The sequence below is a fragment of the Meriones unguiculatus genome, chromosome 11 (genome assembly GCF_030254825.1).
Source record: "Meriones unguiculatus strain TT.TT164.6M chromosome 11, Bangor_MerUng_6.1, whole genome shotgun sequence".
Classification (NCBI taxonomy): domain Eukaryota; kingdom Metazoa; phylum Chordata; class Mammalia; order Rodentia; family Muridae; genus Meriones; species Meriones unguiculatus.
In genome coordinates, this window is record NC_083359.1 from 41,512,075 (window position 1) to 41,539,627 (window position 27,553).

The 27,553-nt window shown below is 50.5% G+C and overlaps 1 protein-coding gene across 2 annotated transcripts; it reads right to left on the minus strand.

The window, feature by feature from the left end:
- Positions 1 to 125: 125 nt before the first annotated feature.
- Positions 126 to 27,314, minus strand: Nlrc3 (NLR family CARD domain containing 3). Of its 2 annotated transcripts, XM_060364074.1 has the most exons (19): positions 27,082 to 27,314; positions 19,292 to 19,443; positions 18,127 to 18,513; positions 16,304 to 18,035; positions 15,220 to 15,306; positions 12,848 to 12,931; positions 12,229 to 12,312; positions 11,788 to 11,871; positions 10,315 to 10,398; positions 9,640 to 9,723; positions 9,165 to 9,248; positions 8,669 to 8,752; positions 8,067 to 8,150; positions 7,566 to 7,649; positions 3,703 to 3,786; positions 3,222 to 3,305; positions 2,554 to 2,637; positions 2,104 to 2,187; positions 126 to 1,817 (listed from the first exon to the last, which is right to left on the minus strand). In XM_060364074.1, the coding sequence occupies exons 3-19, from the start codon at positions 18,383 to 18,385 to the stop codon at positions 1,727 to 1,729; spliced, it is 3,261 nt and encodes a 1,086-aa protein (XP_060220057.1). In that variant the 5' UTR covers positions 18,386 to 18,513; positions 19,292 to 19,443; positions 27,082 to 27,314; the 3' UTR covers positions 126 to 1,726. The 2 variants fall into 2 exon arrangements, with proteins under 2 accessions (XP_060220057.1, XP_021488092.2); XM_021632417.2 differs by lacking the exons at positions 19,292 to 19,443; positions 27,082 to 27,314 and having other exon boundaries at positions 18,127 to 18,790.
- Positions 27,315 to 27,553: the final 239 nt, after the last annotated feature.

Here is a 27,553-nt window from a genome sequence, read left to right on the forward strand (position 1 = left end):
GACCTACTCCACTAGCTGGATGTATCCCCAGTCTGAGAACAACATCGTAAAAGTACCAAAGAGAGAAAACCGCATTCTCTACCCAGACACAATAACCTTCAAAGCCAAAATGAATACACCTTCAATTTCCAAGTAAAATTCCTTGAAGATTTTATTTTCGCTCCAGCCTGGGAGCCAATCAAGGATCTTGCATTTCATTGTTAGGTCTTTTCCACGTTTAATTTAGGACAATCCCCCGATTGTTCTCACATTTCTGCAGGCAGGCCAGCTCTGTAGAAAGTCCTTCCATTTGGAGCTGTGTAGTCATACCTCTACAGGCAGGCTCAGGTAAACACTGTCGGCAGACATGCGCCATCAGTGCAACGTCTGCACTCATGCATGATGTCCGTTTGTCCCATGGCTGTGAGGCTAAATGTAATTTCTTTTTCCTTTTGTCTTCTTGAGACAGGATTTCATGGAGCACAAACTGGTCTTGAATTCACTATGTATCCAAAGACAGCCTCAATGTCCTGATACTCCTGCCTCCACCAAGTGCTGGGATTATAGGTTCTTCCTGGCTCAAGTCTAATCACTTTTGTTAAGGCTGCATTTGCATGCTACTTGCTAAGGTACCTCTTTTCCTGCAAACAGAGCAGCACCTCTATCAGCTGCCATGAGCACTCATCTGACTATTGAATTTTTATATTTTTGTTTTGAGAACCTCACTATGTAGTTTAAGCTGGCCTCAAACTCCTGATCCTCCTTTTGCAGCCTCACAAGTACCAGAATTACAAGTGTGTGCCACCATGTCTAGCTTCTGGATAGCCCTTTTTTTAGTTTAAGACAGGATGTAACAATGTAGTTCTGGCTGGCCTGGAATTCACTCCTGATCCAGACTTGCTGGCCTCAAACTCAGAGGTCCCTCTGCCTCTGCCTCCCAATTGCTGAGATTAAACGTGTGCAGCACCACACCTGGACTCTCTGTGGTCTTTATAAGTGTTTATCTTAGTAGCTAAGTTGAGGCCTGTGAGGCTCACTTAGGTTTTCCAGTTTCAGTCTGACAATGGAGAGACTTTGCCACCTGGAAGCACACTTGTTATCCCACCGGGAGGCTACACACACTCTGAGCTTTGAAAGCTTAAGTACAGAATAATGGCATCGAGGTATTGGCGCTTAATTCAGAATGGGTAACAGTGCGCTGGACTCCAAACATAGCAGGCCTTGAAGTCTGACTCAGCATCCTAGAATTAACCTTTCACTTATCTTTACAGGGTTCTCGTTTTTTCATCTGTATCTAAGGGTCACACCCCAAAACCATCACCTCTGCCAAGCTACCATGCCTAGTGGGCTTGGAGACTGCAGAAGACTGACCCAACCATGTGCATGCACAGGGCGGAAACACAGTTTTTGTTGGTTCGGTGTTGTCTTGTTTTTTAAGTTGGGGCATATGAAGACCCGAGGGTGTGAATAAGCCACTTCCTACTTTGTGAAGCTCCCAGCTTGTTTCCCCTGAGGGCCCGTTGGTGGCAGCCCCTTCCCCCCTCTATTCTGTAACAGAGCTTCCATCTTCCCTCCGACTGACCCTGGGCAGGAAAGGAGCCTGTGACCCCTGTTGGAAGTCAGGAGACAGCTTGAGAGATGACTCAGCAGCATTTCAGATTCCAGGAAGATGTGCAGAGATCAGAGGATTCTCTGATCAAAAGCTTCTGCTTGAGTCGCTGCATGGCCCACCAGGAACTTGCCCTGCTTACATTTCCACAGTGCGTGTGGGAGCATTTGTCTTGATAGCCTCTGAGATCATCCGGGCACCAGATTCCCCAATGGGATTTCCCTGGAGACTAGAACACTAGAGTTAGGGCCGAACTCAGCATCCAAAGTTGTCCGTAGTAGGGCGATTGTTAGAATGAATTCAGGACCCTACTGAGCCTTTACCCTGCTGGGCTCCCTCCTACACATACCACTCTGCCATCTTCCTTCTCAGACCTAGTTTCCCCATGGAGTTGATACAGTGTCTTTATATCAACCTGGCTCCCAGAATTGGACTAAGGCAGAACCTGATCTGGGAGCAGTTCTGGGGCTCAGCAAAAGTATCTGGAAACGGCGGACGCTGCTGTGTGTACTCACTTAATATGATGCAGACCCTGGTTCTCAGACAGTGCAGTGGCAATGTAGATGGCCCCATCCATCCCCAGGGAGTTCTCTTGCAGACTAGCGAGAGAAGAGATGGAGTCACCGTGGTGAGTCACCAGGACAGAAAAGACATAAGGAGGCAACATTGCCTTGTTGAGATGTGCCTGGGATGAACAGTTCGGAGGTTGATTGTCCACAGGTACATAGCAACTGGTATTTGACCCCTAAACTATAGCTAGGTGCTCTACCCAAAACCATAAATGTGGATGTTAAGTAAATGGCTTAAGGAGAATGAACAAAACTAACTTCAGTGGGTGTGGACAGTAATAGAACTGTCATTTAACACCCAGAAGAAAGCAGCTAAAGGAAATTGAGTTTTTCATCCCAAAAGCACCAGCAGAAGTTGGCTGCTTTGGCTTACATGTGGGTCACATTATCACTTACTTGAGTCTTCGGAGACTGGAATTTAACTTCAGAGCATTTGCCAAGGCCTTGGCTCCAGCTACCCCAATGTCATTTCCTCGTAAGCTGTCAGGGCAAGCAAGAAGCCTAAGTGCAGGTTTAGACTGAGGCGATCCTGATGCTCCTGCACATGGGTGTGGCTTGTCTGGACATTACCAATCACAGGGGTTTGGGGTGGTTCCTTCCTAAGCTCTTAGGAAAGCCTGTTCTTTCCTTCTACCCCAGAGAAGGAAAACCTAGGCAGAGATGAGAGAACTCCATCCAGGGGTATGCAGCACACTGTGATTACGGGGATCCTGGAGAGCAGGAGGGACATGGGCATGCTGACAGCCTGGCAGAGCTTGAGCCCACACCACCCCTCCCCAGGAGTTGGCTACTGGTTGCTTAAGGGGGTGGGGGAGATACACTACTCACTAGAGTCTTTGTACCTGTTTGTTTGGTGCAGGCCCAACCCAGAGCTTAGTGCCATAGTGACTTCAGGGAAAGCCATAAAGTGGGAACAGGGAAGATGGGCATACAACCAGAAATGATCATGAAAATTTGTGTCTGTGTGTAGATATTTATCTTCATGTTTATTATTTTTGAATATGTAGCATATTTGTTTGTTTGTTTTTCAGCAAAAGTGTGTTAACAGAGACTGCAATACTCACTCAAGAATCTCCAAGGTTCTGTTCACAGCCAGGGCCTCCCCAAGTGCCTGGGCCCCTTGGGTGCTTATGGCGGCCACCTGTAGACTATAAGAGGGAGTGCAATCAGTGTGGGTAAGTGGGCTTCCTGTGCTCCTAGCCTCTCCCTGCCCTGGGCCAGGCTTCCCCCCATAATCAGTATCACGGGGCTAAAAGTTGAGAAATATTAAGAATTGTTTTCCCGTGATTCTTCCAAGAACACCACATCTTCCATCTAACTACACCTAAGAACATGATCTAGACACTGGACAGGAAGTAGGGTAGTCTTCCAGAAGGGCTTGGGGTGAATGCTGTTTGTACCTTTAGGCCTTCCTCGATGCTGACTACCCAGTCACTAATAACAGAAAAGCCAAGCAGCTCTCCTAGATTATAAACAAAGATGCTAATGGCATGAGATGGTGGTGAAGGGGGTACTCTACTTGGCTCCCACACCCAGGGGACTTACTAGAGAGCAATGAGGGTTGTGTTCACCTTCAGGGCACCGGCCATTGCAGAAGCTCCCTCATCCCCTATGGCATTCTCCTGTAAGCTGAACACAGTGTGACCCATTGGTACAAAAGGAGCACAAGCCAACACTCTGGCCAAGGCCTATGAAGTTTGGGTCCTTTACACACTCAGACCTAACCCAAGTCACTTTAAATGATTGTCCCTGTTGGGCAGCCATTGTGCCCTTGGCCTCATAATTAATATACAGAGGAATCTAGGATATTTGTGAATCTGAATAAACTGTCAAAGACAGGTAAGAAAGGGGACACAGAAATTACTGTCACCAAGGCTTAAGACCAAAGGCTATGCTTTTTAAAACCAATGAGAAGATTAACCTGATGTCCTCATCTCTGTACAATTCTTTCAGTGTTTGTTGTTGTTGTGGTTGAGACAAGGTTTCTCTCTATAGCCCTGGCTGTCCTGTGTAGACCAGGCTGGCCTCAAACTGCCTCCTGGGTGCTGGGATTAAAGGTATGTGCCACCACTGCCCTGTACCTTTTTTTTTTTTTTTTTTTTTTTTGAGACAGGATTTATCTGTTACACAGAGCCCTGGCTGTCCCTGGCTTCACTTTGTAGACCAGGCTAGCCTCAAACTCACAGAGATCTGCCTGCCTCTGCCTCCCTGAGTTTCTTTTTACTTTTTTTGAGATAGGGTTTTTCTGTGTATCCCTGGCTGTCCTGGACTCCTAGGCTCTTTTTGTAGACCAGGCTAGCCTTAAACTCACAGATATCCTCTTGCCTCTGCCTCCCCGAGTGCTGGGGTCTGCACCATTCTTGCAGCCTAGGATTTCTGAATCTTTTTCCTACTTCCAATTGGAGGAAAAGGGTAAGCCTGGGACAGTAAATGAACTTAGGACAAGTGGACATTGCCATTGTAAGGAAGCAGCTTGCTTCCTTTCCTCTAGCGGACATCTGTGTCCCAGGGGTGAGGGGTGGGGCAGAGCAGCATGCACACTTCTGCCCTGTGCTGGCTAGATTTTTGTCAAGTTAACACATGCTAGAGGCCTCTGAGATAGGTGAACATCAATTGAGAAAATGCCTCTGTAAGAATGGCCTGTAGGCAGGCCTGTGGCCATTTTATGTATTAATTATTAGTGTGGGAGGGGCCGTCACATTGGGGGTGGTGCTAACCGCGGGTAGGTAGCCCTGGGGTACATTAGAAAATAAGCTGAGCAAGCCAGGAGGAATCAGCCAGTAACCAGCACTCCTCAGTGGTCTCTGCTCCACATCCTATCTCTTCAGTCCCTGTGCTGGCTTCCCTCAGTGGTGGACTTACAAGCTGAAAGGTGAAACAAACCCTTCCCTTCTCAAGTGGGTTTTGGTCACAGTGTTTTAGTAATAGACAAGTAACTTGTTAAAGCCTTTTCAGAGCCCAGCTAGGATGGCACTATTTAATGAGCAAATTGCTAGGCTAGGTCTAAGCTTGAGGAGAAACTGGCGGTCTCTACCCCAGTGTGGCACCCAGAAGAAATAAACCACGCCAAAATCAGGGAATGAGAAACAAACAAGGCTGGTACATCTGAAGACCCCTGGGAGACTGCTGAGCCCATGGAATGGCAAGGGCTAAGGCTTGGTAGTATGAGGGAGGCAGACCTTTGGGGACCTTGGAATCCAGGCTTTGGGGTTACATTTCACTCTGCAGGTGCAGTCATTTATGGATCTCACCCATATCGAAGATAGATGGATGTTTTGGCCAGCAGTTTGAGGGAGTGGCCTAGATGGGGATGGACGTCACCCAGTGTGGCAGGTAAGTGGTAATATGACCTAGATGGTGGCAGTTGACATTACTGTGGGAGGGACAGTGGAAGAGAGGGTCAGCAGGACTGGAAAGGAGCTGGGAGTGGAGGGAGGGGCACAGGTGGCGCCTCTAGCATGCACGGCTGGTCGGTTCCCAGGGTCAGATGGAGAACTAAGAAGCAGGCTTATGTGCAAGAGAATGCAGCAACTTGCAATACGTGTAAGACAGTAAGGGCACAAGGCAACATGGGCGTGGATTCATGCGCTGGAGTTGAAGAGACACGTCTGGGTTCGTGTCTTAGTCACTTTTCTGTTGCTGTGATAAGACACCATGACCAAGGTATCTTAGAGAAGAAATAGTTTATTTGGGGCTTTCAGTTTCAGAAGATTAGAGTCCAGGAGCGTCATGGTGGGGAGCATGGCAACAGGCAGCAGACAGACATGGTGCTGGAGCAGTAGCTGATCTAGATCTACATCTAGATCCACAGGCAGAAGGCAGGGAGAACTAACTGGGAGTAACTTGGGCTTTTGAAACCTCAAAGCCCACCCCCAGTGACACGCCTCCTCCAGCATGGTCACACCTCCTAATCCTTCCCAGACAATCCCATCAGCTGGCCGCCAACTACTCAAATATGTGAGCTCATGGGTGCTATGTTCATTCACACCAGCCTAGGAAGTGAGCAGGGGTTATTGGGAGCGGGGTCCTTGGAATCCTAGGACAGGAAGAGGGCTCCCAGAAAAGCTCATTAAGGGATGCGGCAGAACCCCGAGGGGCACCAGTGTCTAGAAGTGAAACAGCAGGGAAGGATAGGAAGTACCAACTAGAGAAGCGGTGTATGGAAGAGAGAGAAACTGTACTGTGACACAAGCGTGAAGCTTTAGGCTGGGGAGGTGGCTCAGTGGGTACAGTGCCTGCCCTGCAAGCAGAAGGCCCTGGATTGAGATACCCAGAGCCCACATAAAGCTGGAGGCAGCAGCGCTTGTTGTAACCCCGGCTCTCCTTCAGGGCGAGCAGAAGCAATGAGAAACCCCAGAAGCTTACGGCCAGATTGCTTGGCATGGACAGCAAGGGGAAGAAGACTGACTCAGGGTGGTAGCAAGGCCCAACGCCTAAGGTTGACCATTCCACATGCACATCCTGCTACGTGTATGCCCACACTCACACATACTAACATACATTCACATGTATACACATACATACGAAGATTGGAAAAGAAAACGGTGGGGCTGGTAAGACAACTCAGCAGGCACAGGTGCTCGCCATCATTCCCAATGACCTGGGTTTGAAGCTTGGAACCCAGAGTGGAAGGAGAGAAGTGGCTCCTGAAAGTTGTCCTTTGACCTCCACACATGTGTCATGACAAAGGCACACACACACACACATATACACATACATGCACTTGTTTTGTTTTGAAGCAGGGTTTCTCCATGTAGCCTTGGCTGTCCTGGAACTCATTCTGTAGACCAGGCTGGCCTCTAACTCAGATCCACCCCTGCCTCCTAAGTGATAGGATTAAAGGTGAACTGTCACCTCCCAGGTCACTCTGTATCTGTCTATCAGTTTCTCTCTCTCTCTCTCTCTCTCTCTCTCTCTCTCTCTCACACACACACACACACACACACACACACACACACACACTTAGAACAAAGTACTGACAAGCAACAAAATAGCTCACCCTGGAAAAAATGTTTTGCTGCTGGGGTTATAGCACCATCATAGAGCATGTACTTAAGATTCTCAAAGCCTTAGCTTTAACCCCTGTGTATACAAGATATCAATCATTGAAGTCCACAGGCGAAATGTCCAGAATGGAGAGGTTGCTGTTTTCTGAATCAGCTGCAACACACACAGGATCTCTGGGGACTAGGGAAATGTGCCCAAGTTGATTGTTGTGATGGCCGTACAACTGGTTTTTATGGTGTGTGGATTATATTAGTAAAACTATCACACACACACACACACACACACACACACCATAATAGATGAGGATTGAAACAAGTCGTGGTCTTATGGTAGAGGAAGCTATTTGCTGTCAGACAGCCCCGTGTCTGGAAACCCCTTCTCATCCCATAAGCTACACTTACTCTAAGGTTGTCAAGGTCCTGTTCAGCTGCAGTGCTTGTCCCAGGGCCCTGGCTGCGCCAGCCTGGATGAAGTTCCACTGCAGGCTGGAAAGACACAGACACATGACCACACAGCCCAAGAACAGAGCTCGAGAGACCCTGAGGAACCCAGGAGGCTCTGGTGCTGCCTAAGTCTGTGTACGATATGGCAGAGGGGTTCCTGAAGTTCCCTTCAGGCTCAGTCCCCGGGGGGGACCAGCTCAAGTCACATGTAGTCATGGGGACAGGCTCCAACACTTCTCCATAAAGCATAGGTCACCCCAAGCCACAGCCATGACACTGGCCTCATTCTAGGTCATTCTGGGGACCTGAACCCAGGGTAGGCGTACCAGCTGGAAGCAGGCAGCCTGGGGAGGCCTCCGTGGCTTCCCAAAGGCAGGTTCCATCCACCACACCCACTTTGTGAGGGCCCTGCAGCTGAGGAGGGTGGAGGTGGGGGAGGCACGGGCCCAGGAGACTCACTGGAGATGTGTGAGGGAGTGGTTCTCTCCCACTGCTGCTGCAACGGCCTGGCCACCTGGGTCATGGAGGAGATTAGCTGTGAGGCTGGCAACAGGGGAGAATGAGCAAGTAAGTAAGAGGCACCGTGACCCCCTGTCCTGGTCACTAGGGGATCCCAGCCATTCCCCATCCTCCCAAAAGACACTGGCAGCACTGATGTTAGGTTTGTGTGGCTCGTGCTTGTGGAGAACTCTGGTGTGCCAAGCAGACTTGAGAGTACCCCATGTTCAGCTCAGTGTGGTTCAAGGCCATGCACCCAGGACACCTAGCACCATAGTGGGGCTTACTACCCATGGGCATGGCCCATGCCAACTCTTTAGAGTCCTCTCCCGTGTGCTTATCCATCTCCAGGGATAACGCTGGAGAGTTCTCAGTGTCAGGGTTGCCAGTAGATACCAGGTCTCCTTGCTGGCCCTTTCCAAATCAAGTCTTTGTCCAACCTTGTAATTTGTGAATGGTGCCAAGGGTCTAACCCATCATAATGGTGTCTACCAACCCTGGTGTCTGAGTAGGTGGAGAAGCACATCTCCCTTGACTCCATCCCTCCAGACCCTACCACGTACTCCAAGTACTTCAGAGCACTGTTCATGCGGAGAGCTTGAGCGAGGGCCTGGGCTCCCTCTGGGCTGATGGAGTTTTCTCGTAGGCTGGGGAGAGATGAGAGTCTGAACATCCAGTCAGGCAAGTGAGGCTTCTGACAGAGCAAACCCCCAGAAACCACAGACAGGCCCGTGGCCTTCTGGGCCAAAATGTGAAGGAATCTGTTCCAGCCAGCCCGGGCTATAATCGGGCTACCAACAGCCTAAGAACGCACAGGAGGAAAAGGACGGGATCTGAGGTCTGAGGAGCAAGTAGCTCCTCAGGACTTGCACTTAAGGGAGCAGCCCACTGGGGCCACAACTGACAAAGGAAGAAAGGGACAGGGTGCCATGTTCTAGAACCAAGCCTGTGCCAACCACAGATTTCTCCCCAGCAGCTTTCTGTCCGAGTCCCAGAGGCCATGTTCCCACTGGTCAAAGGGGCAACAACCTGGCTGTGGGGGCTGGGGCCAGGACTTACTTGAGCCGGGAGAGTGTCTGGTTAGTGCAGAGGGCCTGCATCAGCTCTGCTACCCCTGTGTTGCTGATGGCATTGCTCTGTAGGCTGCAGACAAAGGACGGGGTACTGTGATGTGGCTGTCCCGCGAGGGAGCTGTCTGACCCAGCCAGACCCACTGGGCTCATTGAGGAGTTGGGAACCTGGGAAGTGCTCTCATCCCTCTTTCCTCTCCATCACTCCACTTTCTCCTCCTGCCTGGTAAAGCTGGGGAGATTTAGCATAAGCCCCAAGGTTAGAACCGCCCCACCCCACCTGCCAAGGCTTTTCTCCAGACACTCATCCCACTCAACACAAGGCACATACGTGGACCTTGTCATTCTAAAAACTGCGGAGAAGAGGAGCTGGGAGGTGGGCTATAACAGAAGTGGGGAGGAGGGGCAGAAACAGTACAGCCTTAGGAGGCTCATGGAAATGGAGGGTTCTCAGGCAAACTCACTCCAAACTCTCCAGACCCTGGTTCACCTTCAGGGCCTCAGCCAAGGCCGTGGCACCTCTATCCCCAATGGTGTTACTGGAAAACCTACAAGAGACAAATGGTGGTGAGCTGCGCCTGGGGGTCAGAGCTCAGGGGAGACCACCTCTGTCTCAAGGGTGTTGTGCAGTTTATTTGGGCTGTATGCATCTAGTCGCTGCAGAGGAGCCCTAGCTCCACTCTTTGGAAAAGAACTAAGGGTCAGCCCTTAGAGATACGTATTTGTGGAAACTTATGTGAAGATGGGCAAGAGATAGTGTCTCCTTCTGAGAGCAGGGAAGGAGTGATATGAGCACGCCTGTGAAGTTGGGGGCTCACCCAGTTCTGGGAAACCAGGTTTCAGCTTTCCTTGTCCAGTACTTTGTATGCTAAGCCAACTAAACTATATTCACCCACCTATCAGTGCATCTGAATCTCTCATATACTCCTCTTTCCATCCAGTTAGCCATCAGTCTATCTTCTCATCCATCCACCTTCCTACCCATCCAGCCACTCCTCCATCCAACCATCCACCGGTACATTCATCCCTTCATCCGTCCATCTAGTCATCATTGATTCTCCTGCTCACAAGTATGCGGGGTGGGCCAGCCTTGTGCTTGACACTGAGAATACTAATTTGGCCCTTCGGCCTTTTCTCACATGAGTTCCTTCAGACTCCTATTCTGTTTCAGGGCATCTGCCATCTGCTGGGCTCCTACAGACCCAATTAGGTTCTTCTGTAGCCTGTGAGAGATGAGAAGAGTCCATTAGCAAAGCCATCCACAGTCACTCCCAGACCAAAGCCAGTCTGGGTTTTGGGTGAAAGGTCAAGGACAAATAGTGTATGGTCTCCACTTACACATCAGTGGAAAGGGTCTCACAGTGGGCCTGGTTGGGAAAGTACAGCCGGGAGCAGGGGCACCATCAGCCTCTGCTCCCACCTTGAGAAGCTTTCCTGGGGAGAGGTATAGAAGGACAGAAGGGGAAGGGCCTCTCCTGGGTGACGCTGAAACACCCGCCAAACAAAGGAAAGAGACAGGAGCCTGTGAAATGGCTTAGCAGGTAAAGGTGCTTGCCATCAATCCTAGAGACCTGAGCTCAATCTCTAAGACCCACAAAGGGGAAAGAGAAAACCAGTTCCTGCAAGTTGTCCTCTAACCTCCATACTTATGCCATGGTGTGTGCATGCATGTAAACACGCATAGACAATAAAAAAGATGATAAAATGATATACACTGTACATGTCCACACATCTTTTTTAAAGGAAAAATACATCTCCCTTTTCTAGATTATTTTTTGAGGAGACTATAGGTTATAAATCCTTACTCTGTCCTGTTGAGATATGCTATTTCCTTACCCGCTCAGTCAGCTTCCTCTGGCTTCACAGCCCAGGTGTATGTTTCTTGGCTCTTTGTTTTGTTTTGTTTTGTGATAGAGTCTCTCTTTGTAGCCCAGGCTGGCCTTGAACTCACAGAGGTCTGCCTGCTTCTACTGAGATTAAAGGTGTGCACCACCGTGCCTGGCTTCCTGGGGTCTTTATAAGGGTCTTGGGGCCTTCTTTTCCAATAAATATCAGAGAGGATAATGTCCTTATCTCCCTGCCACTGTGGGCATTAGGCTGGCACCTGGCTCCATGTTGTCACGGACTGATCATCATAAAGGTTGGAGCAGTTAAGAAGCGTCTGCTGAGCTTAGGATAAGCTGCTGCAAAGTGCTGCCAGCCCCTCTCACTGCAAGACAACCTGTCATTGACCTCGGGAATGTGCATGGAAGGGGTTGCCTCTGCTGGGCTAAACTTGTCATTGACCTCGGGAATGTGCATGGAAGGGGTTGCCTCTGCTGGGCTGCAGGAAGCAGGGAGCCCTCTCTCTGCAGCCTAACTGGCAGGTTGTCGTGATGTTGCTTTACAGTCAGATTAGTTGCTTATTCAATAAAAGTGATTTTATGGATTGGCAGGAGTTTTTATTTTCAGTAATTCCTCATACCTAGTCTCTGGGAAAGCAGGTGACATCGTGTTTTTCAGGGACTGGACGTGGGTCAGAAAGCCTTAGGGTTGTCTCCCGCTCTCTCTGTCAGAAACAAGCAGAAGCCCCGGAAAAGAGAGGGGATGCAATGAGAGTTATGTCTACTCACTGTAGCATGGAGAGAGTCTGGTTGGAGACCAGGGCCTCCGCCATGCACCTGACACCATCATCCTTGATCACGTTGCTCTGGAGGCTACAGAGGTAAGAAGGAATGTGTCACTACTAGAATATAAGAGATGCCCAGCAGTGGCCTGACCTCATACTGCAGGAGGAGAAAACCAAAAGAAAAAAGAACAATAGTACACCCTCAACTAGATGGATACAGCCACAGACTCCTAAAAGGGACACAGCAAACCAAACCCACACAATGCCATCTTCTGGAAGGCAGGTTTGTCAATGCCCTGAGAAACCTTGGGGGCTTACAGAAGCACACAGAGTTGGGAGAATCTAGAACCTGAAGCGTTCTGCCACCTCTCCCACTCCACAGTATCTCCCGGGGCCAGGGCTTTGTTTTCTGGGCTCTCCCCTGGAGCAGGAGCTGGCCTCTTACCTTAGAGAGGTTAGAGTTCGGTTTATCTTCAGAGCATCTGCTAGAGCCTTAGCCCCCTGTGGTCCAATGGCATTACTCCGGAGGCTGGTGAAGAGACAGGAAAGTGCTGGGGTGGGAAGAGGGAGCAAAGTGCCACCAACATTTTACATTTATAACCCTTAAAAGAAATGAATTGGGCTTAAGGATTTCATGTTTGATGGAATGGAACCATGTCAGAGCTCGTGCTTACGTGTGTGTGTGTGTGTGTGTGTGTGTGTGTGTGTGTGTGTGTGTGTACACAAAGGAGTTCCCCCAAAGTAGCCCACGTGATGAGGGAAAGGGAATAGATGTGATTCTCTAGTGAGCTAACTGTGGAGATGATAAAGATGCTTCCAGGTCAGAGTCAAGAATCAAGCGTTTTGTGAAATGAAGTCCGAGAGGCAAAAGCAGTCATGACTTGGCTTTGTCGCTGTCCTTCCAGCCAAGAAGGACAAGCAGTCTGCAGGGTGGCAGAGCACTGCCACGGCTTCCAGTGGGTGAGTTCAGGAGTAGGGGAATGATAGAGAAAACTCAAGGCACTTCATGGACAGGGAGATGGCTTAAAATCCTCTCCCTTAGGGCCTTGTAGTGTCCTACTTACTCTAGTATGATAAGACTTCTGTTGACCAGGAGGGATCTGGCCAGAGCTCTGGCCCCTTTGTTACCAATCTGGTTCTCAGCGAGGCTGTCAGCAAACAAACAAACAAAAGCAAAACAAAACAAACAAAAAGACGAGAGGGAGGTTATTTCAAGTTTGTGACTCTCAGTGGCTTCTCTTTGATAGTAGGCTCATGATTAACCCTTGCTTTCCCAGCATCACTCACGTGGATATAAGCAGAGACAAGGTGACTATGGAGCAGCAATCCAGGAATAGAAAGACCCCCGGAAGGTAGAGCCAAAGCGGGCCAGATGGCCTTCACTCTGACAAATGGTCCAGGGAAATTTGTCCAGCCTCTCCTACAGGAGCTCTTTACAAATGTGCAGCAAGAGATTGAACAATAGGTCTTTCATATGGAGCCAGCAAGACAGTTCAGAGTACTTGCTACCAAGCCTGACAACCTAAATTTGATCCCCAGAAACCAAATAATAAAAGGAGAGAACTGACTCTTACAAGTTGTCCTCTGACCTCCACATATGTGCTGTGGTGTAACGCACACTCACCCAAGCACACACATATGCACACACACAACACTAGCACAAATATGGTAAATTCCTGGAAAATCCATAGCACTCAGAAACCAGTACAAACTAGTGTTCACAGACTAGTACAAAACAGTTTTCATAAACTAATACAAACTAGTTTGAGCATACCATGGACTCTAGCCTTTCTCTAGTACAAAACAGAAAATGGAAGAATTATCACAAAATTAACTTAGGTTTAAAACAGGTTCGTCTTTCTGTGCCTGGGAAGGGTGGTTCCAACGGGTCCTGGTGGAAGCAGGTCCTGGTGGATCTGCTCAGGGCAGAAGTATGGCAATTACTAAGTCTTTAGTTTTGTAGGCAGCATAGATAGAGTTGTCCATTAGAATCCCTGCAACGTTCGAATCAAGTGTATTCCAAGGGCAGTTTGGGATCCTAGTACCAGAGGCCAGCAGGAAGACCAAGAGAAGTGGACCACGCATTTCAACATCACCAGTTCCCCCTTTGTCCATTTTATTCATCACTTTTCTTCCCCCACCCCACCCCCAAGACAGGATTTCTCTGTGTAGCCTTGGCTGTCCTGGACTCGCTTTGTAGGCCAGGCTGGCCTCAAACCCACAAAGATCTGCCTGCCCCTGCCTCCCACACCCAGCTTATTTATCAGTTTTCAAATGAGTTCTGTTGCTTAAAAATAAATTTGAGCTGGGTGTAGTGGTGCACACCTTTAATCCCCAGCATTTGGGAAGCACAGGCAAGCTGATCTCAGCCAGGTGCTGAGGATGTGGCTCACGTAGGTAAAGCTTGCCCAGTGTGCCTGACCCCCTGGGTTCCATCGCAGCCTGGAACAGACTGGGCAGACTGACATGTCACTGTAACCCAGCACTCAGAGGGAGCAAGGTGCAGCAGCAGCTCACCTAGAGAGCGAGTTTGAGGCAAATCGGGACTGCGAGAGACCTTGTGTCAAGAAAGAGAAAGGGAGAGAGGGAGGGAGGGAGGGAGGGAGGGAGGGAGGGAGGAAGGAAGAAAGGAAGGAGGAAGGAATGAAGGTAGGAGAAAAGGAGAAAGATTTTGAGGCTTCAGAGAAGGCTCAGCTGTTAAGAGCATTTGTTCTTGCAGAGGACCTGGGTTCAATTCCCAGTACCGACATGGTCACAACTATCCTTAACTCCCATTCCAGGGGACCTGACACTGTCTTCTGACACTGTCTGTGGACACAAAAAGCAAGCCATGGCACTTATCTACATGCAGACAAAACATCCATACACATAAATCAAAAAATGTTTTTAAATTTTTACCTTAAAATTAATTTAAATTGGGCTGGAGGAATGACTCAGCGGTTAAGGGCACTGTCTGCTCTTCCAGAGGTCCTGAGTTCAATTCCCAGCACCCACATGGTGGCTCACAACCATCTACAATGTGATCAGATGCCATCTTCTGGCCTGCAGGTGTATTTGCAGATAGGGCACACATACATAAGATAAATAAATCTTTTTTAATTATTTAATTTGAAAATCAAACTTTTAAATTTTTAGCTAAAAATGCAATCCTGTGCTCACAATATTATAAGGAAGTAGATATTGAGAGGAGCACAAAGAAGGTAAAGGCCGAGCCAGGCCAGCACAGCGAGCCCCTGACAGAGTCTGCCCCTTACCCAGTCATTTCCCTTTTCTTACAGACCAGGTGCCTGGTCCTTGGGCACCTTCTAGGAGGGACAGAAAAAAAGCAGACTGCATTCTGAGCCTCACACTCGTGGGGTGCTACTGGTTAGCTGAGTGGAGGGAGACAAGATCTGCCCCCCCGCGCCACAGGGAGGTGCGCCGGGCTGTGTGTTACCTGATGCTTTGGATGCGGCAGTCCTTTCCACTCAGCACGCTGCCCAGCAGCTCCATCACAGGGTCCTGGAACTGGTTGTTGTCCAGCCTTGCAGGGGCGAGCAGGACAGTGAGCAGCCCTGCAGCCCGTGGGCGGGCGGGGCCTCCCACCTCTCATCCCCAGTGCGGTCTGAGCGCAGAAGCGCACTCCCAACGCTCACGCTTCCCCGTGGGAGGGGCCTGAGGAGGTTCCCGTGAGCCGTGTGCTTCCCCTTGGGGGGCCTCTTACAGCACATTGTCACACGGCTCCGCATAGCCTGTGTGGAGCACTGTTGGCTAGCTTTGCTTCTGAGGATGTCAAAGCCACTCTGAGGTGCTGACTGACCCTTGTCCTTCGTCTTTTCTTGCTTTGCTTGCTAGGTTCAGAGTACGACTGAGAGTGGCTTCTGGAAACAGACTGGCCTAGACAGTCTGTGTGTGTGTAATGTGCATACCTACATGTATACATACGAATATACATATATATGTCTAAAAAACCTTGCTGTGTAGCCCAGGCTGTCCTGGAACTCAGTACTCTTTACTGTTGGGATTACAGGTGTGAGTCACAACGTCTGGTCTCAGAGGGCCTCATCTGTTGGATTGTATTTCCATGTTGCAAGTGTAGCCTTGCTGTCTTCAGAATGCAGCTTTATGTGGGCGTAAGCTCACTGCAGATGTAATAGCTAAGAGACATCACCCCAACACAGGTGGACCTATAGTCATTATGATGGCGTCCTTATAGGGAAAGTAAGGCCATGTGAGGACAGTCACAGGAGCCGTGGTCACGAGACCGAGGAGGCTAAGAAGCCTCCAGCATGGCTGGCCCCCAGGTGTTCCAGAGGCAGAAAGGGCCCTCTTGCCGTGGTTTCAGAGGGAGTAGCGCCATGCCTTGACCTCCGACTTCCAGCTTTCTGAACTAAATCAGTTGCCATGATGGTTTAGGGCCTAGCTGTGAAACTTTGCTGGAGCAGTCTCAGCAGACTACAGGGAAAGGGGCGTGACGAAGCAAGAAACCCTTTTGAGTCTTTCTCCTTTGCCCCTACCCCTGGGATGAAGCCCACACTCACCTGAGGCTCTGACAGTAGAGCAGCTGGGGCAGCAGGCTCTGGAGGACGCTCTGGCTGAGGCACAGGCCTAAGCTGGCCTCTGGGGAGCAGACATCGGACTTCTGCAGGAGGTAGGCCAGAGCGGTGCGGTGCGCGGGGCTGGTCATCCCAGCCAGGGCCCCGCTCTGCATGGCCTCCTCCACGCTGCCGGCCAGCGCCGTGTGCCGCAGCTCATGCAGGCAGTGCAGGACATTGACGGCGCGTGCGCAAACTGCGGTGTCGGGATGGAGGAGGCTGTGGAGGACCTCGGCCACCTGGGCCCGGTAGCTCTGGTGCTCGCCTTTTGCCAGCAGAGAGCCAGCCAGGAGAGTGTTGACCCCTGGGGACAAGAGGCCTGAGAGGAAGCGCAGAAACACGTCCAGCCTCCCGTCCTTGGCTTGTGTGGCCCGCTGGGCGGCACATCTGAAATGAGCGAGGAAGCCCAGCCGGGGCCAGGACACGCCGCTCTCAGTAAAGAGGTCAAAGATGGCCCTCTTGGATGCACTGTGGTAGTACGTGGCTGCCACGAACTCTTGCAGAGATAGGTGAGTGAAGGAGTAAGCTACGCAGGAGGCCAGAGTCTCCTCCCGGTGCAGGAGGCAGCTGCACAGAGAGCTCTGCAACAAAGCCAGGTCCACGCCAAATGCCTTCATGTCTTGCTCATAAAACACATATTTCTTCTTGACCAGCCCATGGAAGGCCAGGCGGCCCAATGTCCCTACCATCTTGCGAGCCCCCTGGGCCGCCTGCTCAATCCTAGGACTTACCTTCGGCTGGTGGTTCACCTCCCCTCCAAGGGCCATCCTAAAGTACCATGAGTAGAGTTCGCACAGGGTCTGAGGCAGTGGCAGCTCTGTGTCTTGGACTGCCAGCCTGGTGCGGTAGAGGTGACCCAGGGCCAGCCCTGTGATCCTACAGAAGGCTGGGATGGTGCACATCAGATACAGAGCCCTGTTGGCCTGCACTTGACTCACTACCTGACCCAGGAGGCTCCGGTCCTCAGGGAATATCTGCTCCAGGCACACTTTGACCTCCTCCTCAGTGAGGCCCCGAATCTCAGTCATCCGGTCCACCAGGCCTCCAGGGATCTGACCGGCAGCACCAGGACGGGAGGTGATCCAGACAGAAATCTCCGGGAAGAGGTTTCCCCTGATGATGTTCGTGATCAGGTGGTCCACCTGGATCTCCTTCTTTGGGTCTGTGCAGGCCACAGTATTGGAGAATTCCAGGGGCGTCTTGCACTCATCCAAGCCGTCCAGGATCAGGAGGACTTTCTCTGGGACTTGCCCGGTGTTTGGGAAGATGGAGTGGATGAGTTTGTCTGCAGACAGCTTCTCATAGGTATTAAGATCCCGAAAGGTCAAGGGTAGAACCAATGAGAAGTCCTTGCCCACTTGTCCTCTGGCCCAGCAACGAACGAAATGCCTAACCAGAGTAGTCTTGCCCACACCAGCCACTCCGATGGTGATAGAGATGCGAGGTGGGATGGACACCCGGGACAGAGGCAGGAAGAGCCTGTCCAGGGTGATGGCCCTGGCGGCAGGCCAGACCCCACGTGTAGCCTCCACCTGAGTAAAGTCATGCTCCCTTAGTTGCAGATCCGTCAGGCCCTCTACGAGCACGAGGCTGGCCAGCTGATGCGAGGGCCTGCCCGGGTCTGGGTCGTTTCCCACCCTGCTCAGCAGGGCCTCACAGTGCCTCCGTATCCTAGAGTCTGCAGGACACAGGACAAAACAGGTGAGGTCCCAGGCAAGGTGAGAGGGCTTAGCTCCCTCCCCTGTCCCCACCCTCCATGGAAGACTCACCATTGCTCTGGGACCCCAGTGGGGAGTCTGGCATCTTGTTAGCAGCCTGCAGCAGCTGACCATCCTTCTCAGCAAGTAGATCCACGAGGGCTTTCACCTGCTCAGCTGGGGAGCCAGCACTGTAGGCCAGGGATGTCTCCCTGTCCGGCCATACTTCTTGCTTCCTCATGGAGCCTGTGGTTGCAGCCAGGAGCTGTGAAGACAGAGCCAAGACTGCAGCCTGGTGGACCTGTGTTGCTTCCTGGCCCGGGATAATCATAAAGGTGCAGGGGCCAAGTGAATGGGACTTGGAGCTCTGCACTTGGACTCTGGGTCCACCACTTACTAGCTGGGAGACTCTGGGCAGGCGGTGTCACCTCTCTACATCCTGGTTTCTTCAGTTGTGACCTGGCAATGGTGATGCTATTATGAGCAAGGAAACCAAAATGAGGGAGGAATGAAGTAGCAAATCTGGGAAGGAAATGGTGCGTAAATCCATCTAGTTAACATTCTGGGAAAGGCAGAGAATGGAGATGGAAAGAGCGGGGAGGTCGGTGGGGGCCAGGGCCAGGGTCTCCGAGCCAGGGACCCTGCTCTGTGTGACACTGTAACCGTGGTGTCACTGCACTCTGCATGTGGGCCCTAGTGTCAACTGGGCTTTGTGGTGATCGTATTGTGCCAGGTAAGCTATGAACCGAGGCTCCCACTGTAGCAAAGGCAGCACCAGGGTGTGGACAGTGGAGTCCGATAGACAGGCAGAAGCACATGGGAACTCTGTCCCTAATCATCATTCTTCTGTAAGCCTAAAAGTGCTCTAAAAAGTAGTATTTTAATTTTTCAAAAAGGAAACAGAAGCCAGGTGGTGGCGGCACACACCTTTAATCCCAGTACCTGGGAGGCAGAAGCAAGTGGATCTCTTGAGTTCGAGGCCAGTCTGGTCTACAAAGAGAACATGACAGCCAGGACTATACAGAGAAATTCTAGGAGGGGAAAAAAAACAAACAAAACAGAAACTGGAAGGAGGAGGAGGAAGGGGAAGGGAAGGCAGATAGCTCTTGGAGCAGCAGCATAGCTACTGCTCTTAGCCTTCCTGGAAGCTTGGGGCCCTGGGCCTGTAGGAAGCGCCATTTGATGCTGAGGACAGTGATACAGAGATAGCAAGACGCAAAGCCGTGCCGCGCCCCACCTGCCCACGCTCTTTTGCCAAAGCCGGCTGCTTGCTTGATGCTGTCCTGCAGCCAGTCCCATCCCATGTGTGTTCTTCCTCATCAGGGACAGGCGCTACCACAGCCCCCTAGGGACTTGGAGGCAGAGACCAGACACCCACTCTTTATAGTTCTAGAAGAGAAAACACAGTGGGGGAGGGGGTCAGCCACAGCCCTGTTTAAGATGACCCAGGAGTTGTCACTGCCAAGAATCTGCCCAGTGCTGGCCTCCCCGGGTTCTCTGGGTCTCAGTGTGACCACCCCAGAAGGGGTGGTGTTTGTCGACAGACACCTGGTTTTGAACATGGGCTGGGGATTGGGGTCAATTTAACTGAGCACGAATATTGAATATTTTCATACAGAAGATGCTAAACACAGCAGGAAAAAAGCAATCATTCCATTCATAGCCATGCTGACGAGTCAATCAATGCAACATGTTTAAGGCTTAAGTCTAATCAGCTAGACCACTCTTTCCACACTCCTGCAAAATCCTGCTGGATTTTACTGTTTACTGATTTTAATGTTCAACCAAGGGGAAAATCAAGTGGGATTACGGCCAATGCTGCAGTATGTGTTTTGGTTTGTTCTTTTCTTTTTCTTTCTTCCTTTTTTTTTTTTTTTTTTTCTTTTCGAAATAGGGTTTCTCTGTGTAGCCCTGTCTGTCCTGGATCACTCTGTAGACCAGGCTGGCCTCAGAGCAGTCCATTTGCCTCTGCCTCCCAAGTGCTGGGATTAAAGATGTGTGCCACCATGCCTGGCTGTTTGGATTTGGATTTGTGCTCACACTTAGATCCTTTTATAGATTCGCTAGTAAAACCTTATCTTTTTTTCCAATTCAGAACTTGGAAAGTAACAGTTTCCTACCTGAGTCTAAGTACTTATAAAATAGTGTTGTTGTCATTCTGAATATTGTTAGTATAAAGATTAATTTTTGTGTTTTATCATATTTCAACAAATTAAGTATTTTTCTTGACTTCACTTTTCCGTTAGTTTTTTTTTCAAGCTTTCAGAATTTTAATAGGAATAGTTTCATCTTTTAAAATAAGATGTATAAGCCAGGCGCATTGGTTCACGCCTATAATCCCAGCACTCAGGGAGGCAGAGACAAGTGGCTCGCTGTGAGGCCAGCCTGGCCTACAGAGGGAGTCTAGGACAGCCAAAGCTACACAGAGAAATGCTGCCTCGAAAAACAAAATAAATAAATATAAGACTTCTATTTTGTTTATGTGTGCATATAGTCCTGTCCGTGCGGGTTTGTGCACATGCCTGTGTGTGCCCACAGAGGCCAGAAGAGGGTGTCAGATCTGCTGGGGCTGGCATTATAGGTGGTTTGGGCCTAAAGCATTGGTCCTCTACAAGAATAGTATGCACCCTTTTATGTGTCCTTGACTGCTGAGCCATCTTTCCAACCCCGTACTTTCATCTTCTCATTTCTGAATTATCACTCACGTTGACAGTCTCACTGGATCGGCAGCCAGTTGACTTTTCCCTGGAGCAATGCTGGCAGGCAGCCCTGTACTGTGTGCCGGGAGCGGCTCCGCAGAGAACTATTGGGTATGATATTTGGGTAGGCTTCTAGGTAGTTTTCTTGTCCTCCTGGGGACGGCTCCCTGTTCCTCTCACCACTCAGCTAGTGTTTGTCATGTTTCCCAAAGCATACTACATCGCCTGGAATAAGACCCTCTTTGCCTTCGCCTCTTATTTTACAGAACACCGAGGTGAGACGCTCTCCTAAGAACACGTGGCTGGGAGGCATGGCTGCTGAGCTGGGATGGAAACCAAGGCCTCATTGGTCCCTCAGCTGTGCTGCTGCCTCTGTCGCAGGTATACATTTGGTTTAAAAACTTGGTCACTGGGCATGGTGGATGGCTTTAATCCTGGCACTTTGGAGGCAGGAACAGGAGGAATACAAACTTGAGGGGAGTCTGGGAAATATACATATATAATGGAGGAATGTCTGTTAACTAGAAAATAGTTTTTATTCATCCATTTATTCAACCAGCAAAATTTGAAATGTGGGGTGTGTGCGTGTGTGTGTGTGTGTGTGTGTGTGTGTGATGGTATGGCATATGCTCACAGGTCTGTGTGATAGTACACACTCATGGAGAGGCCAAAGATGGATGTCAGGTGTCTTGCCGTATCACATTCTACATTATTCCATTGACACAAGCACTCTCACTGAACTGGACCTACGCTGGCAGCAGAAAGCCCCAGAGACCCTCCTGGCCTGTGCCCCACAGTGCTGGGATTATCAACGCACACAGCCATGTCCAGCTAGTTACATGTATACCGAGGACTTGAACCCAGGTCCTCAAGCTTGTCCAACATGTATTCTTGCCCCCCGAGCCACCTCCCTGCCTCTAATCTGAACACTTGCTTGCTTGTTTATGAGATGGTCATTAGTGTGGCCCTGGCTGGCCTGGTGCTTCCCTTGTAGCCCAGGCTGGCCTGTAACTCATGGGGTCCTCCCGTCTCCTTCTCCCAAGTGTTGAAACTACAGATGTGTGTTACCGGAAATATTTATGGAGGGTATCTTACGTGTGTAGAACAGGGAATGTGAACGTGAGCAATTGGCAAAGTCCTTGTCCCGCGATGGGGAAAGCCGGGTACAGTGACTGTGAAGGAGGAACAAAGCGACGAGTGACATGCATGCGATCCATAACAGGATGACAGGAGCCGGCTGTCTCTGTGCTGGACAGAGGGATGGATGGCTTACCGCAGAGGCTTCTCTGACCCTCACAGATGGCAGACGCAGAAGGGCGATGGGACTGGGGAGCTGGCTTGGTGGGGGAGGGCTTGCTGCACCTATGTGAAAGCTGGGCGGAGTGAGGTATGCCTGTGTGCCCAGTGCTGGGGCAGAGACGGGCAGAGCCCTGAGCTCACGCCATCCAATGTGGCCAAACAGGTTTGGTGTCAAACATTAAAAAAACGTAGAAATTGTTCAGGAGGACACACAGTGTCTGCCTGTGTTCTTTATATATGCGGATACAGGCATGCGCACTTGCATACACACCTAACACACGAACACACAAATACACAGGTGACACAAATTAGAAGGAGTAGACAATGAAGGGAAGAGCATTATAGACAGAGGAAGCAGGTAGACGGACAAAGGGAAGGAGGGTGAGAGGGTGGCTCGGTGGCTAAGAACAAGGCCTTCCGGAGGCCGGAGTTCAGCCATCAGTATCCACACGAGGCAGCCCACAACTGCCTGCAATGCCAGCTGGCCTCTAAGGCACACACACAGACAGAGAAAAACAACGTGTTTTAAATTTGTATTTATTTGTGTGTGTGGCGTTTTGCATGCGTGTCTGTGCACCGTGTGTGAGCCTGATGTGCGTGGAGACGAGGAGGATTTCCGATCCCCTGGGACTGGAGTTTCATGGCTCTGAACTGCCACGTGGGTGCTGAGATCCTCCGAAGACAGGTCATACTCAGCTCCTGAGCCGCCTCTCCAGCCTCAAATACACATTTAAAAATAAGTGAATAGCCTAGCAGTGGTGGTGCACACCTTTAGTCCCAGCATTCAGAAGGCAGAGCAGGTAGGTCTCTGATTTCAAGGCTAGCCCGATCTACAAAATGAGGTCCAGGACAGCCGGGGCTACACAGAGAAACCCTAAACAAATAAATAGTAGAACTATGTGGCTAAGGTGTTGAAAAGAAGCAGTCTATGAATCAAGAAAGAAAAACATTGAGGAGGAGGGAGAGGGAGAGAGGGAGGGTGAATAGGACTGCGAGGGAGAAGGGAGGGGCTACAAGGATGTAAAGTGAATAAAAAAATGTTTAAAAAGAAAAAAAAAAAACATTGAGCTATTAGTCTTCATCTAATTGGCAAGTATGAAAACATAACATGGCCCCAGTGAGAATGTGGCAGTATTAGGAATCTTTTTAAGATGTATCTATTTATTTTATGTGTTAGGAGTATTTTCCCAGAATGTATGTTCCCCATGTGTGTGCCCACTTAAGGCCTGCCCTGCATCAGCCATGGGAAAGCTAGTCTCACCCCTCAACAGTCAGCATGTACAGGAGATCTGGTCCTACCCCTCCCTGGAGCTGCATGGAAGAGCTAGCCACGGCCCTCACCTGCAGGAGGGAAGCCCAGCAGAGACCCAGGCTGTCCCACTCAGCTACCGCCCAGGCCTAGGCCCAGGGCCTTGAGTTGGCCCACCCTAACGTCTACCCCTCCATGAGCTGCTGGAGCATGTGAGGGCCTAGTTTTGTGGTACTACAGCCAGAAGGTCTCCATGACTCTGGACAACGGCAGGAAGGGGAATCGTGGTGAGGCTCCAGTATTGATGCAGCTCCAAGAATGCTCAGAAACTGTTCGCAACAGGAAGACGTTGAAGGGGCAAAAAAGTAAATTTCTATCCATCAAGAGACCGATAAGAATAAAAATGGTTCAGTTCTGCACTGAGGTACAGTGAGGTCATAAAGCCAAGTCAGGCCAAGAAGGTGTCAAGCTGGAGTTGGCACACAGTGAGCTCTTCATCTTGAGACAGGGTCCTACCATGTGACCCTGGATGTCGTAGAGCTCACTATGCAGGACAAGCTGAGCTGGCCTGTCTCTACAAGTGCTGGGTCACAGGTGTGTGCCACCGGGCCAGGCTTCCCAGGATACTTTTTGCCTTTTAATGTCACAAAGGTTCGAAACACCTTATTTCAGGCGTAGTTTGTATAAAATGCATAATCTTGAGTGTAGTTAAGTTACATGGCCATCCTTCCCGTTTGGTGATGGGAGTCAAGCCAGAGTCTCGATCACGGTAGGCAAGTGTTCTACCAACGGGCTACAGCCCAGGTCTGCAACACATTCACATTTTTATATCGAAAAAGTCAAATTACAGAATACAGGGCCTGGAGAGACAGCTCAGGGGTTAGGAGGATGCAAGGCCAGTTCCCACACCCCCATCAGGTGGCTCAGAGCCACTGTAACGCCAGCTGCAGGGACTCCTTTCCCTCTCTGCAAGCACACATACAGGCCACATGTGCACATAAATTTAAAAATTAAGTTACCTAAAAAGTGAAAAATAACACAATACAGTTATGACAGGATACCATTTTGTCTCATCATAGGAAAAAGCTGGAAATATATGGTAGTGAAACTAAGGAAATTATTTCTTATTTTATGAATTTCAATTGCTCAGGTTTCACTAATATTGCTTTTACTTACACTTCAATAGATTTTTTTACAGAATTATGAAAAGTGATACATAGTCATTAAAATATTTAAATTACCCAAAGATAGAGTATAATCCTTACTTCTAGTCATCAGGCACAACATGTTTTGTTTTGTGGTTTGGTTTTTTTAAAAAAATTAAGATGGAGCTGGCAAGATGGCTTTGGGGGTTTTTAAAGTGCCCGCTGCACAAATGGGACAGCCAGAGTGCTGTCCCTGGATCAAGGGAGAGCGCTGATTCCTGAACTGTCCTCTGATCTCCACGCACAAGCAACGATATACATGCGCGCGCGCGCGCACACACACACACACACACACACACACACACACACACACACACACTTGCGCACATCAATATCAAGCTAAAAAGTGAGATGACAGATTGGACACACATGCAGGAGGAAATGTCACAATGATGAAGAACTGCTCCCCACTCACAGCTACGGTGTATACACAGAAAATCCTAAACGGTCTAAAAACAAATTATTAGACCAGTGTCACAATGTTCTGGACCCAGGGTCAGTGCTCACTAACAGTCTGTTCTCCATACTAGCAACAGTCAAATCAGAACTGAAATGCTAGGATAGCATAAAGATCGCCAGGCCGTGGTGGTGCACACCTCTACCAGCGCTCTGTGAGTCGGAGGCGGATCTGTGAGCTTGAGGCCAGCCTGGTCTAAGGACAGGGAAGACTGCACAGTGAAACCCTGCCTTGAAAAAACAAAAAAGATACCATACACATCAAACACTGGCAATGAACTTAGAGAAAATTTGCATCCTCTACACTAAAAACCACAGAGCATCGCTGGAGGCGACGAAAGGACGGCGAGATCTGGGATCGTGAGTGTTTCAACCGAGGCTCGGGTGGTAGAATGCCCTTGACCGCTCTATTCACGAGTAGCCAGAGTACTAAAATCAACTAAAATATCCACTAACCATAGCATGGAAATTTGGGAAACAAAAGGCACAACTGCTAACTTAGCCTGTCATGCAGACGTCTTCACAATTTGTCACAAAAGAATATACTCTGGGACACCATTTCCAGGGAGCTTGAAATCAGGCCAAACCAATCTGAAATGATTGATGTCGAGTAGTCACTCAGGGTTGCCACTGCCTGAGAGAGGGCACAGGAGGCCTCTGCCTCTGCCACTGTCCACGCATTGTTCTGTGGTGATAAATATCCACATGGAGCCGCTGAGCTCACCTTCCTGTGCGTAAGCTCAGCCTGACTCTTCAAGTTGGCAACTGTAAAAATACACATGTAGGTGGACTGATGAAGTGTCAGCCTGTCCACGTCACAGGCCGGGGGCGAGGGGGCCTGTCATGCTTTCTGGCAGGGCGTTGTCAGGCAGGAACCACGCTGGCCACTGCCTTCTGAAATTGGCTGGCCACCAGACGATCTTATTGCTGCTTTGACCAAGAGGATGAGGCAACCGCGTTTTGGTTTTTCAAGACAGGGTTTGTCTGTGTAGCCATGGAACTCTGGAACTTTCTAAACCAGGCTGGCCTCGAACTCACAGAGATTTGCCTGCCTCTGCCTCCCTAGAGCTGATTATAGTGCGCCATCCCTGCCCGGCTGACGACCATGTTTTGGAAGGGTGCTGGCAGAGCATTATGTCTGGTGAGCCTCTTCTGTCCCACCAGGGCCGCAGTCTTGGCCTGAGCCTTCTGATTCCCTTCCTCATGGCCCTCTTGCCCCGACCTTGGCTTAGAAACTGGGCAGGCTCACTGGGCTGCCTGCCACCTGGGCTGCTCATATCTCTGGCCACACACAGTACCTTGGGTTCTCCAAGATTACCAACTCCTCACCCTCCTCTGCCTCCCAAGTTCTAACCTTGCACCATGGCAAAGCCCTGGCTTCTGAGATGAGCGTCCTGAAGGAGGTAGGGCCCGCCCTGAGGATACACCACCTGCGCTGACCCGGAATCCCCGCACGAGGGCCCACGGCCTCTGTGGGATGGTTAAGGTGAGCCTGGGGTCAGGAACGTGAACCCCTAGAGACGGAACTGGGAGGAGCCTCAGGGCCTAGAAGCCTGTCCGTAGGGTGGACACCGTAGCCAACACTCCCGTACCCACCACTCAGCTGGTTCTGCAGCAGCACCTCTTAGCCGGCCTCCCGTGGCTCCCGGTCTCAAAGTGAAAAGTTTAACCTAACCCCAGGGTGTGGCTGGGAGGGAGGATGGACTTACGGACAGCTGGAAGCTACGAGTTCCACTTCCCTTGACCTTTTGGGCAGGTGCTGAAGCTGTGACTCCACTGACAGGTGAGAACTGGACGCCAAGCAGACAGTCACCTGCCCGGGGGCAGCAGGTTCCAGCAGCTCTGTTCCCCACCTGTAGCAAGCTGCCACCACCCTGCTCCTCCCGGGCCATCACGAGAGCAGAGCTGGGCTTTCTCCCCTAGGCCCCTGTCCTAATGCCTAGGACACACGTGGATTTATTCCACACTCAGGCATCCAGCCTCAGCAGCACCCAGGGGTTCGAGTCCGGGAGTCTCATGCCTAGAATAGCTCAGGCCCTAATAGCCTTGGCTCCTCTTGCCAGCTGTCCCCTCTTCCTAACCTTGTCACCTGCGCTGATGCGCTCCGGACTCTACTTACCTTCGGCCACTCTTGCTGCTCTAGGGTGCTCCGCCTGCATGCTCCTAGGCTCCGCTCCGCTCCAGCGAGCAGGAGGCCATGGCTGTGGTGGAATGCCTTGGTTGGTCAGTAGCAGGCCAGCTGAGTGTGGTGCCTGGCTCTGCGCTTCTCTGAAGGGATCAGGGGAGTTTACCGCAGCGATCATCCCCGGGCGAGGGGTGACAGACCCGCCACATCCTTCGGTCCCCAGGAGCCCCCCACCGTGAGCAGCTCCCGCTGCTCAGCTCTTCCTGTGCAGGGCTCCACCTCAACCTTCCTTCCTGTCTAGTTTGAAAAGCCAGCAGCCTCACTGACAAATCGGCAAGCGGCTCGGCCCCAGGCTCACCTCTTTGGTTTTGTCACCTCCCCCAGAAGTCTGAAGAGTGGGGAAGTGATGTCGGGTCTCCTCTTTGGGACTGAGCATCCCTACAGTGCGTGCTCAGGAGTGGGCACA